The following is a 14,413-nucleotide window of genomic DNA, read 5'->3' on the forward strand; positions in this document are numbered from 1 at the left end:
TCTCCGCCTGCCTGCGTACCAGGTCCATCGGGCAACGGCGCCAAATGTTTACCGCGTAGGTTAATTAATAAACAGACAATGAATACGAACACGAACAGCAAACAGTAGAATTCTTATTATTATTCGCATATGCCAGAACATTACATTATGCTTCGATGATATGATATCTCCTGATAAGATGAATACAATGCTTCCCGAAGGGGTTATAAATACTTTCCGAAGAACTTTCTCGAAGGAGTCCGTTGGCCACATACATGTCGTTACATAAAAACCTTTCCGAAGGGATCCATCGGCTGATACACAATTTCTACCGAAGGGACCCGTCGGCTGATACACAATTTCCTTTCCGAAGGGACCCGTCGGCCGATACACAATTTCTACCAACGACATCTCATGTATGTAAAGTTGGGAAATTGGAGGAACAAACAACCATACTCATTCACTTTTGCCCAAGCCTTATTGAATACACACTTCTTTGATAATTTCTTGTTGAATAGGCACATGTGATGCCCAAATAAGGCATCTTGCACTTTGCTGTAATGCACCTGGTTGGACCTCAAGGCGAGCTGATCAAAATACTCACACTGGCACTATTATATGGTCACCCTTTGTAGATAGGCCTACGAATGAATTGAGGGCAGCAATTTTATACACCAGATATGAGTTCATATAGAAAGTCCTAGTTGAAGAGAGATGGGAGAGTTGCTCCAATAACATATCACTAATCATCTCTCCCCAAAAGACGATCTTTTGTTTGGAGGGAATGATGAGAGAGATGTACACCCATGGTTCAAAGACATTGGATTCTTTGAGTCTAGCATTGCGACTAAGTAGAGTGATAAGATCATTGATTCCTTCTTTGCAGTTAGAAAGGCAGACTACTTTTGGCCATTTAACAAGATTGGGCCTCTTATTTATCAACTAGTTGGCATTCACATACATACTACATTCTGCCATGTCATTGTTCCATCTCTCCAAGGCTTTTATTTAGTGATGTTTGTCACCAACAGAGCATGTGTAAATTGGAAGATTCTATTGAGAGTTTTCGATTCTAGATTGATGAAGCTTTTCCCATCTTGATCTTTTATAGTTCTTGGCGGATCATCCAAAGCCTTGGTGGAGGCTCATATAAACTTAGGCTCATGGGCAGCCAAAGGAAAAGTGGAAACTAGATGAATGTCTGTTTGTTATACAACATATCACTTGTAGATGCAACATCTACTCTCTTCAAGAAATCCATGATATTCAAGTGCGAGATATCGGCGTCTTTGATGTTTTCACAATACGGAGTGACTTGTGAAGGAGGCATGGAGTTGTGATACTGGTCATACCGGTACTTCATTTTTTGTTTCTCTTTACTTTTACATGGAGTGATATCCTTTGTTATGAAGTGTGTGTACGAGCAAGCAATTGTGACATGAAAATGCCAAGCACATCTTCAAGACGGGGATTTGTTGTGTATTTTTGGGCATTCGAGCATGCATTATGATGCTTTTGCATGGAAGATGTGGCTGGAAGTGATTGGGATGACAAATGGATGCAAATGTTTGAGCTAAAAAACATGCATTTTTATGGTGAAATACCCAAAAGCGGGTTTTTGGAGTACGGAAGTATATGTGGGCAGCAATGATGTTGTATGGAAAATGCGTGAAGATGGATGGGATGATGTCTACTTATAATGAGATTTTGTGTTTACACCATAAGTAAACGTGCAAGCACATGAGAGCAACCACCATCACGAGTTTTCAAGTCCTGTGGCAGCAGCATTTAGAGTATAAATGGAGTGCACGTAAGCATGGAAGTGGGATTTTTTGATGCAAAGGCATGTGGAAAATGAGCTCACTTTATGAAACTATTTTTCAAGAACAAGGTTTTTATCCCAACTGCATGTTCAAGTAAGGTGAAGGATTGCACATGCAACTTGGAGAATTTAGTCAAAAAATAGGAGCACATCATATACATTATGCGAATTTGAAAATTGAAATGAAAAGACTTGCATAAACAAAAGAACAAATATATACAACAAAGCGCTATGAATTTGACAAAGAATTTTACCTTTTTCCTCAAGAAGCAAAAGAAGTCTTTTAATCTCTTATGCAAAATCTGGAAATGAATCCAATGATATTTTAAGATTTAGAATGATTGCATTAATGAGAGTTAAATAGACTTCGAATCTTGACTCAATCTTTGCAAAATGGATGCATTCTTGAGTCAACATTCATAGCTTGCCAAGTGTACGAAGTTGGAGATTAAAACTGCATTATTTTAGCAACTGTTTTGACCAAACAATATGCAATATATTAAAAATGGCGTCCAAAGCATTATATGCAACTTGAAAAGTATTGTAAACAAGCTGGAAATGATAAACAATGTTTTAGAACTTACCTTGAGGCAATAAGTTGAAGATTTGATGGAGAAAAATAATCAAACACTAGCATTTTTGTGCAAAAAATTGCCCTAAATGGGCTGTATTGTCAACAAAATCCTTTCAAATCTGCACTTTTGATGAGTTGATAATTATCCTTGAGAGATTTAATGCAAAACCGATCCTATTGGAGGCAAAAATCATTAAGTTTTGGTTATGAATCTTGTGGTTCTTTCCTCCAAAATCCTGTTTTTGCTTAAAATGCTCAAAATAAGTGGGTTCTTACATGTCAAAAACACATGCTTTCCTCTTAAATTCACCACTCTTTCTTGGTTGATAAAAAAAACCTATGAAAAATAGAGTAATGACACACTTTTCAACATCCAAAAAACATGCTTTGCACCCCAAAATCACCATTCATCCAAAATGCATGTAAAGGAAGTAAAGGCGTGGCTTTAGTAATGAAAAGCATGTGCTTTTCAAGCCAAAGTTGCTACCCTTGGTTCCAACAGTTATAACTTTAGTATTGACGCACTTTTCGGTGTAAAAAACACATGCTTTCAAAGACAAAATTGCCACCCATATGAGGATTTGGTAAAAAATCCTTTTGTTATGAGCAATGACGGGGCATTTTTAACATAAAAGCACTAAGTTACTGATGCTGGTTCTGATGCTAAAGTGGGTGTGGGGTGCTGATGCACGGAACCACAGATTTGTTTTTGGGGAATTTTGGATGCATTTGGGTGCGTCCATATATAATTATATATTTAAAAAAAAAACAAAAAAAAATAATTTATGTATGCAAAGAAATGCAAGAAATATACAAAAATAAACCATTCTATAGCATGATACTTCACCATTGACAGTTCGAATTGAAATAATAGTAATACTAATAACTAATTGAATCCGCTATCATTGCTTCTACGTTTTTAGGCATTTTGTCAAGCGAATCGTGTTCCATATTCGTCACACGATTTTCCTAAAGTATTTTAGAAGTGATTCATATGCTTCACCTATGCTTCCCAAGACGAGATACTTGATATTGGACAAGTTCATTTAAGCATCTCATAGTGCACTGGTCGTCCCGAGAGATTATAAATCACTTGCCATCTTTAGTTTATATGTGTACCTGTAAGCCTTTTATCAATGATAATTCTGCCAAGTCTGTGCTTATTTTGTAACCCGCCGCTCCAACAAGTTGATGACTTTATATTTGGAGATATCTCTTACCAATTGGACCATAGATTTGAGCATCTTAATAATATGATCCACATCTAATCCCAAATCGGAATTTGTGGAAACATTTGAGTATTTAATTTTCAAAACTACCCCATCGAGCCATGAATTGGAACAATCCACATTGTTTGGTCTCTTTCAATCACTTCAAATTATAAGGCATCGTCCCATATGGCACTTTGCCAAATAGTTCATGAGTTTGCTGGTAACCATTTCCTTCTTGAGACTATGCATTCCGTGGTGAATGAAGAATGAAACCGCTGGTAGATTATGCAGCTTGGATTTGTTACAAATTGCGTGCCATTCATCCATTTGATCAATGATGGCTTCCTCAAATTTGACAGCTTGGCGCTGAAATACTGCGGATACTCTCCAGATGCACTTGGATGCTGTTTGGGTTCTCTCCGAATGCTCTCGGACGCATCCCGCGTGCATCCTTAGGTGCTGGATGAGCATCCTGTGCGAATCAATGCAACATCCAAACACACCAGAACCAGCATTGGTGATTTCCTCGATGTAAGGGCAACTTAGCAAAAGCACGTGCTTTTTCCTTTAAAATTGCCAGTTATAAGAATTGCTTTTGTAAATATAAGTAACAATGTGCTTTTTGAAAGTAGAAGCATGCATTTTGTACTCAAAATTCCACAAGCATTAATCTATCGAGGCGTTAATCTATCCAAACACCTCCGTAGGAGTAATGCCATGTTTTAAGTAAGGAAAAACACATGCTTTTTTGAATGTATATGCTTTGGGGTTCAAATTCCCCACCTTTATGCATTTTCAACATAACTCAAGTCAATAAACACATTAATAGACTACTAAAGTGCAATAAGATGTGCTTTTGGGTTCAAATTCCCCACTTATAAGCACTTAAAGTTGATATAAAAATGTGTTATTTCCTATAAAAAGCCTATGCATATGCGTTTAGGACTTATATTTTATTGGCAATGGGTTTTTGATAAGTGTTTTGCACGCTGATATATGCTGTGAATGATAAAAACCCACATTTATGCATTTATCTCTCATGTAATTAAATTTAATAAATAGCTATAGTTTTCTATGAAGTAAAATGAAAATAAACTTAGAGAGGCTAATTTTCATAAAACATGGAAAACTATGGTAAAATCAACTTAGAATGAGATGAAGCTTTAAAAATGGATGTTAAAATCTATTTTAAAAATCAAAGATAATCTTATTTTGTGCATTTGCCAATAAAAAAGCCCACTTGTGGAGGATTTTTAATCAAGATTTTCTTTCACCCAAAAAAACCCCAACTTTTCCTTTATAACTTGAGCTAGACAACTCCATTTGAGGCCTAAGCTAGCTCGAACTGAGCGGGATTGCAAGGGCTATTAGCATAAGGCAAAAACAAGACTCAAAACTATTTACAACAAAAAAAATAACAAACAAAAGATAAAAATTAATTGTTTGCAGTTAGAAAGGAAAAACTATTTCTCACAAACATTTGGGGATTAAACTTGACAGAAAGCTTCAAAAGGAACACACAAATAATGTCACAATGACCAATTTAGAGATAACAAATTGCGTTCATGATGCTTTACCAATATGTTAAAACAAACAGGTGCACCTACGAATTCATGAGAAAATTGCATAGGGTTGCCTCAATTTTGTGATGCCAAAATTGAGGACAACATGCTTTCATCAAAATCTTTCCTAGTTACTTTTATTTGTTTTCATTTACTACTTTGATGGGGATAGATCGTAGATAGTGACATCTAACTTAGTTCTTTGACACTAATTGTTTTATAGTGCTGAAAACTCAGATCTAACCTACTTGGAAAGATCACTCTTGAACTCCAATCCTTGACAATCATTGGAGCCCATTTTTATAGGAAAGAGCTAGCTAGAGGATAGTTCAAGCTTGAATCATAATTTAGTATTTGCCACTAGGTATGATGAACAATCTATGCCTTTAATATTTTTGAGGTTCAAGCTTTGACCATCTTTGGAGCCCCATTCCTATAGGGAAATAGTTTACTACAGTATTATTCAACCTCGAATCTCTATTTGGCATTTTTTGCCAGATATGACTGGTGACACCTTAAATACTCATGAGTCAAGTATTGACTATCATTAAAGCTCCTTATTATGTGTAGACTGAGTTAACTTGGGTACTGTACAAGTTTGAGTTATTATTCAACAGACACTGCTAGGGATGAAGGGTGTTCTGGGAAATGTGGAGAGCGAGTGCTACTTCCAAACCCCCGAACATAGCTGCTCAACAAGTAAGGAGAAATCAAAATGGAAAAATATGAATTTGAGGGGAGGAGCGCATGCAGGAACATAAAACAGATCTTGGAAGGACAAAATGGGAATGTGATTTTCATGCAAGGTGACTGAGCTCTGTTTTAGGCACTATAAAGAATGAGTATTGGAGAGATATTAACTTTTTTATTTCTTTATAATAGATCTGAAAAATTAATTTATTCAGTTAAAATATGTAGACGTGACAAAAAAAAAACATGGAATGAATAATGGTCTAATAGATTGGTGAATTAATGGGGAAGGTGGCGGGATTTATGAGAGGAGCATAGAGAATCAAAAGCTAAACATTTCCAGATCTATAACTGAAGTCAATTTGCATGAAACTGCAGATGGTAAGAATTTAATTACAATGGAGTTGAAATAAGTTAAGAAGAAAGGTTTGATTTTAAAGGAAAGGGATTTCATTTTTATCCTCTCAATTGTTTCATCCTCTCAGATATTTTTATCTTGTTATATTTATATTTACAAACTATACTCTTTCTCCTTTTCTTTGTAATTTGGATTCAAGTAGAGGCTAAAGATACAGGGAGGTGTATCAACCCCGAGAGCTTTAAATAAGACTGTAGACACACTATGGAATATTCTCTGAATACAAATGAACATACAATGAAACATCCACTGAATAGGAATAAAACCATGCAGAACATGTAAAAAAAATAAAGATATAACCAATCTCACCAGGGTTCGAAGAGGGGGCCCTTCCTTTGGTTCTCTTTGTGAGCAGAGTTAAAATATAAAACATGACATAGACCATTTTTTATCCGTGTTAACATTGAGACTTGAATGTATTTGAGCTAGCATTGATAGCTCTTGAACCATTTTCTTCTTCATATCATAGTTTGCTACAAAGCAAGGCTTGATGGGCCTCTACGTATTTTGTACTACCTTTAAATACATTTTCCTTACTCTTTTCCTTCTATGAACAATAAAACATTTTTTCCTGTCTTTTTCTTCATTCTCTAGAGTATGATTAAGGATCTGTGTGTGTGTGTGTAAATTTTTTTTAAGCTACATAATCATGACCATATTTTCATTTTCCACAGGTCACAGGGGAAGTAGAGTACTTAGACGATTTAAAACTTGGAGATGGATTACATGCAGTTTTTGTTCTTTCAACAATAGCAAATGGAACTATCAAGGAGATAGACCCTTCAGAAGCTCTCTCGAAGAAAGGTGTTGTTGCATTTTTCTCCGCTGATACAATTGCGGCAGATGGCTATTGTAATCTTGTAAGGTATGAACAATATCTTCACTCATGAACCTGATTGATTGAGAAAATCCATTGTAATACTGTTGGAAATAGAAAGATCTTATCCATATTTAGATTCTTTTTTATCTCTAGTGTATAAATTACAATTATTAAGTACATCAGGAAATCTCATCCAAAATCTTTTAAACAATTGTGATGATGAAGAATTGCCATGTACTGTGTCCTCCTTTGCTAATGAATGCATTTGTGACTGACTCATTTGTTGTGCACATATTTATGACTGTTCTCGATATGATGCAAGACATGCCCTGAACATAGAAAAGTTGAAAGGAGGTTTATAGCTTCAAAAAGACTACAAGTAAAAAATTATAACATAACACTCTTGAAATTGCATATCACAGTATGAGGGAGGCAGAGTGAAGCTACATTATATTGGATTTTTTTTGGAAAGGGGGCCTAGAAAATCATTGGAGTGTCATGGGCCTCCAAAGTACATGATAATCTAAAGCATTAAAAACTCAGAATATGCCTTCTCAAAAAAAAATGATGATAGATGTGTTTTAGTATGGGCTTAAAAAACTGACTTTCTAGAATATGGCTTTCAGTGCTTTGATACAAAGATATTTTCCTATGTTTTGACGAAGTTTAGCGAACCCTCTCATGAAACTTTAATACTCTTGACAGTTCACCTATCTTAGTGACTTGAATCTAAAACCCTCTGTTCTACAATTTGTCCATGAACAATTATATTGATCAGAAATCTTGTTTTGTTGATTACATTTTTATAACTTCTTCCATTAAACTCCTTAGCTGTTAACCCTGTTCTTTTGCTTGAATTTGTGCATATCCTTTCTAGTTTCTACCAGTAATTTAATCCCTATATCCATTGTTTATCTTACCACCATGAATATATATTTTTCTTAAACAATGCAAGCTGTAGAAATAAAAGAATCATCACTTTTAGCTGATTTAGTTTGCAATTGTTCTTCTAGAATATGATTTCCTGCAGTCTTTATCTCAAATGTTTTATTATTCAGTTAGCTTGTTGAATTTTTATTCACCTCATGCAAATTTGATAGTGCTACATTATTTGCAAAATATTCTCCAATCACAATCATTCTTTGTAATATCCCTTCAAGTAAGGAAATCTAATACTAATCAAAATTGATATCTTAAAAAGAATATACATTTCTAATAGCTAATTAATTTTTTAAATAAACAATATAAATATAAACACACACACATATGCTAGATATATATTAAATAATAATTTAATAAAATAGATAATTAGCGATATATAATGCAGGACAAATTACAGTTCCAATATAAGTAAATTAATATTTATAATAGACATCAATTTAATAACTAAACAAATAACTAGAATCAAAATACGACTAGACTAGATAGCTCTATTTATGATATTGCTATCAGGATTTAACTATGTAGTTTATGAGTCAAACTCATTGACTCATGTTTCATGAGTAGTGATTCACACACGAATCCATCTCTGATGAGAATAAATGGAAATATCTCATACTTATCAATAGATAGCTCTAGTTTAGCTAATTGTTACTAATAAATAGATATCAATAATTAAGAACGTACTAAATGGTGAACGACAATGGCATCGGCGATGGCGACCATGGTGTGGGAAAACGGTTTGGATATAGTGTTCAGGTGGGGGATTGTAGAACTAATGGCAGCTTCCAAGTGCCATGGAAAAATCCCTTCTATCAGTCTAGGAGAAGGCCTTTTACGGCTCTTCATAATGAGGTATGGAGAAAACCTACGGGTTGGGTTACAGGTGAGCACCGAAAGCAAAGATGGGGGAATTTTGACCCTAGGTCTAGATTACCAAGTAGGGCAAGGAAAAATACCCCAAAGGCAAATGTTTTAGGAGGGTCGTGGTTTGGTGGGTATGGAAGGGAAGGAAAGCATGGTAGGGATGGTAGATTACATAGTCATTACTATTATCCAGTGCCCAACAACTTCAAATTTCAAAATATAGAATAGAAATTCTGGAGAAAGGAGGAGCCGACAAACCTAACCTATGGAGAAGAGAGAAATGCCCCTACGGTAAAGGTAGGCATCGAGTCAAGCTTCAAAGATATCCAGAGAAGTACTACTTTAGTTAATATAAACAATCACGCATGGTTAGATTCAGTTAGTAGATTAAGAAATCAAGCATTTTTTATGAAATGGTTAGGACCATGGCCGACTGTAACAAAATTACAGGCATGGATGGAACGAAACTGGGGCCAGAATTTGACCATGAAATTGCTCTCAAATAAATTTTTGATGATTATATGCCCCTCAAAACTAGTAAAGGATGATATCTTAAAAGGAGGGCCTTACATGATAGATGGCAGAAGTATGTATATCTATGATTGGCCTCCGGATTTTATCCTTGATTTGGAAGAGGTCAAGGAAGTAATGGTTTGGATAAACCTAAAAGATATACCATGGAAGTTTAAGGATGAAGAAACTCTTAGGAAATTGGGAGATAGCTTTGGGTCTACCTTGGTTGGGAGGAAATGGTAGACTCGAACCACTTTTATCAATATAGAAGGACACTAGTTAAAATGCAGGATTGTTATATGATTCTAGATTCCGTAATGCTGAGTACAGATTTAGGGGATTGGAGGATGAAACTGGAAGTGGATTGTGCAGAAAATGATTTAAGTTTAGATATTCATAGTCAGAAAGGAAAAGGCTTGGATGATAACTTGTGTGTTGACATTGTTAAGGGTATTGAGGCACAAAATGCAATTATACCTCCTTGGTCTATTTCTTATGAGTAGAAATGATTACAAACAAGAATTTTTTGGAGGATGTAGGAGAGGAAGGGATTTGCACAAATGAAAGTTCACAATAGGATGATTGGAGATAGTTAATTCCCAAGGATCAACACAAGTAGTAAAGGAAGCACCTTTTAGTCTAGATAGGCTAGAAGGATTCAAAGCACAGACAACAAATGGAACTTTTGAATACTTTAAGGTGTCTGGTTTTGTGCTTGATACGGTGGCGGAAGTGTTTAAGGATCCCCCAAGGCTAGAACTTATCCAAAGGATAGAGGACAAAAACCAAATCTTAAATTTGGCATGGATATTGCCACAAGCAATCCTTCTACCCCAAGTAATAGGGAGGTTTATGTAGAAGGATTTAAAGACATCAAATTTCTCCCATCAGAAACATGGACTTAGGTATGGAAAATGTTAGAAACAGTGGAGGTGATAGCTTAGTCTCATGGTCAGTTTATTACTCTCATGAGGAGTATAATGATCAGGATGAGTATGGAATGTAGGATTAATTTGATATAGAACAAAACATAACCATCTCTCAAACACCTTCCGATATTCAAAAACAAAATTGTAAGAAGAATGTAATGACCCTTTGCCAATAGGCCACTAAAAACCTCTAATGCTGAACTGAGAAATTTTGTCAAACACTTCACATACAAGGGTCATATGACTGATATAGTATTTCAGTTTGCTTTAATGACTCTTTCTTCAATTTGTATCAATGAGAATCTTTTGCAAGAAGACTCAAAATTAACTACACAATGACCTAACATGAATGTGCAACTTATTTTGACAATATTCAATGCATATATGTAACTAAAAACTACTTGCAATATGCTGTTACAGAAAATAGTAATTATGAAAAACACTTTGGATACAACCTATGATGGCGTTAATGCACTTATAGCCAAGTGACATTAATACAAACACTTGGCATGTAGAATTATAACATCATTTATGCCAAAAAGAGAACCTACAACCAATTGACATTTTGTCAAACAATTGACATACAAACTAATAAGCTGATCATGAATGATAAATACGTATTCAATTACAACTATATTAGACCAACTCCTTTATTGCACATAAAATGTCAACTACAATGCTAGTATGAAATTGCCAAGACTCTTGGCTTACATTCGCAAGAATAATGCTTAAATCTGTTACAAACTTTCACCTACAGCGTTACCTTCTAATATGCATCTAAATGATAAGAAAAATGCATGAAATATCCAAAGGAACCTGATTGTAGATGGCTGTAATAATTTTCACCAATGCTTCCTTTCCGCACTACTTTTTCGGATTTGCTTTTTTCTCAATGTAGCACAAATAGAAGACTGAAGTATCTTCCTCCCAGCTGCAATAATTCAAGTGATATTTCACACTTTCAAAATTGCGTACTAATTGAGAGTTTTCGTTCTCAATGGCCAATTGTGACTATTGCAGAAACCCTAGGCTCCACAATGCACATCAACAAACATCAACATCAACAACAACAAATTTGCCTGCCCAGAATGAAGCCCAGGATGCCTATTTATTCTTTTTTCTCCACTTTCTCAAGAAACTTCTAGAACATTATTTTATTTATTAAGCGACTTTATAAAATATTTTATAATTCAAGTCACTTTATTAAATTAATCAAATATAAAGTTACCTTTTAATATTTGTTGATTTGATAACTTTATAAATAATTAACTTAATACCACTTATTTATTTAATTAAAATAATTAATTAGTCATCCTCATAAAATATTTATTATTTTGGACAACTTGATTAATTAAATTAATTAAATCAAATTACCTCCAAAAAGGAGGCGGATTGTCTCCAAGCAATCTCAACCATAGATGGAAAACTCGTCGAGTTTCCTAGCTCGGCGAGTTTTTCACCAGTTAACTCGCCGATTTAAAAACTCGGCAGTTTGGTAAAAACTCGCCGATTACTCGGCGAGTAATTTGCAAAAACTCGGCGAGTTTTTATTAAAAACTCGCGATTTACTGGTGAAGGTTTTTGCCCGTGGCCTATGACGGGTTAAAGCGGTAGTGAGTGTGTTTTTTCTCATTTTTTCTTATATTTGCATTGTTTAGAGTCTTGAGGAGTGAAGAGAAGAAGGTTTGGAGGCATTATTGGCTGATTGCAAGTGATTCAAGGCGGATTTGAGTGGATTGTAGAGGATTCTAACCGATTTTAGAAGACAAATTTCTTTCCAGGTATGTTCATCGTATCATAGTTTGAAAACTTTTTATAGTTTTATAACAAATGTTCTTTTGTTTTTGTTGTTGTTTGTAAATGTTTTCAAATTATTTAAAATCTTTTTGAATCATTTGAAACCCTAGCTTCTAAAGATATGGTTGAATTTTGAAGTTTGAATCATTTTGAATCATTTGAAACCCTAGCTTCTAAGGATATGGTTGAAGTTTGAAGTTTGAATCATTTTGAATCATTTGAAACCCTAGCTTCTAAGGATATGGTTGAAGTTTGTTGTTTGCTAAGGATATGGTTGAAGTTTGAAGTTTGAATCATTTGAAACCCTAGCTTCTAAGTTCTAACTTTGTTTATTCATTTTGCAATAAATTTATGTGTAGGGCAGCGGTCAAGCATTAAAAAAACATGACAAATCCGCAAGAAGAGTGGCCATAAACACCATGCCCTTCTGGATATATAGGCACTCGGCCTAAAAATGCAAGAGATAAGACATGGCGGTTTGCCTATGAAGCTCCAAATGATGTTGGGAAAGTGATATGCATCTCCATGTGAGAGAATTATTTCTGGAGGCATAAATCGCCTCAAATACCACCTTGCAGGCATAAAGAAACATGATTCAAATCCTTGTCTCAAGGTAACTGATGAAGAAAAAAGATTCACCAATGCTCTATTTGCAGCTGCTGAAGAGAAAAAATTGAATAGGGGGAGGGCAAAATTAGCTATAAGGGCAGCCATAGCTGAATCTGAAGGAGCTCCTTTTGATATGCAAGAGGAAGAAGAAGCACTTGAGAACATACCAAGATCTCTTCGTGGACCACGGATCCGCAAACAAAATTTCTCTTAAACCGGTTTCACTTCTTCTACATCTCCTACTTCATCACCATCCGGATCCCCATCAGGGGTAGGGGGTTATTTTGTACCTAGGAACACACCTGGAGCACAACCATCATTAGAGGGCACTGCATGGTCTAAGGAGGTGCATGAGCAAACTGATATTGCAGCATCTGATTTTTGGTTTTGCAACAATATCTCAATGAATGCCGCTGATAGTCCCTATTGTGTCAATATGGTCAATACAATAACAATATCAGGCAAAGGGTACAAGCCGCCTAATCGCAAGGATATGAGTGGAAGGTTAGTATTTTACTATTTAAATTTTAGTAATTGTAAATAATTGTGATTCACTTTAGTTCATTGGTATATTTTAAATCTTAATTGTTATAACTTATTTCTTATTTTTTACTAACACTTACACTTTATTTAATAGTACACCTAAATTTTGTAGGTTGCTTGACAAAGCGGTTGGTAGGGCAACATTATTGATAGAAGACCAAAAGAAGGAGTGGAAGAAGTATGGCTGCACCATTTTATGTGATGGGTGGACAGATGGAAGAAGTAGAACCATTATTAATTTCTTGGTTGCTTGCAAAGATGATGTGGTGTTTTGAAATCTGTTGATGCCTCCAACAAAGTGAAAAATGCAGCCACATTGGCTTTAATGTTGGAGAATGTTGTCATGGAGGTGGGAATAGAGAATGTGGTGCAAATAATCACGGATAATGCAGCAGCATATGTGGCAGCAGGTAAATTTAATTTTTTTATATTCGAATCAATATGAATCATAAATGTAATGCTATGATATTATTCAATTCATATTAGATGTAATTTGTAAATACTAAACATGGAAAGTTTGTTACTGATTATTGATTTTTTGCTAATTTTTTAGGTAGAATCCTCCAAGAGTGTAATGACCCTCCTCAAATCTGCCCTCAAAAAATGCTGATGAAAGCTGAAGGAATTTCATCAAACAATTCATATGCAAGGGACGTATGACTGATATAGTATTTCAGCTAGCTTCAAATGACTTTTTACAATTTGCATCAATGAAAATCTTGTGCTAGAAGACTACAATGGACTACACAATGACCTAACATGAGTGTGTTACTAATTTTGACAATATTCAGTGCATATATATGATTTAAGCATGAGAAATGAACACCTACAGTCAACTGACATTTTTACAAACAGTTGGTATGCAAACTAACTAGCTGATAAATAATGATATTAAATTGCTTAAATGACACCAGCAACTATTATCTTCTTAATTGCAATGAAAATTACAATGCCCATGAAATATGGCCAAGACTTTGGCATTTACATGGATTACAAAATGATAATGCTGGTATAATGCACACTTATAGCTGAAAGCTTATACACCCTAAAAAACCAATACTAACAAAAGAACCTAGTTGTAGATGGCTGAAATAATTTCCTTCTATGCTGCCCCTTCTGCTTTGCTTTTTTCGAACTGCT

At 35.0% G+C, this 14,413-nt stretch overlaps 1 protein-coding gene across 1 annotated transcript in view; it reads left to right on the plus strand.

Moving 5' to 3' along the window:
- LOC149543133 (uncharacterized) overlaps positions 1–14,413 on the plus strand; it is a 327,129-nt gene that overhangs the window by 112,780 nt on the left and 199,936 nt on the right. Inside the window, exon 9 of the mRNA XM_089798038.1 lies at positions 6,931–7,121. Coding sequence (XP_089654164.1) covers positions 6,931–7,121 — 191 coding nt within the window. The remainder of the gene's footprint in view (positions 1–6,930; positions 7,122–14,413) is intronic.

Source organism: Cupressus sempervirens, chromosome 8 (assembly GCF_028749045.1).
Source record: "Cupressus sempervirens isolate cs-2001-9-10 chromosome 8, ASM2874904v1, whole genome shotgun sequence".
In the NCBI taxonomy this organism is placed as follows: domain Eukaryota; kingdom Viridiplantae; phylum Streptophyta; class Pinopsida; order Cupressales; family Cupressaceae; genus Cupressus; species Cupressus sempervirens.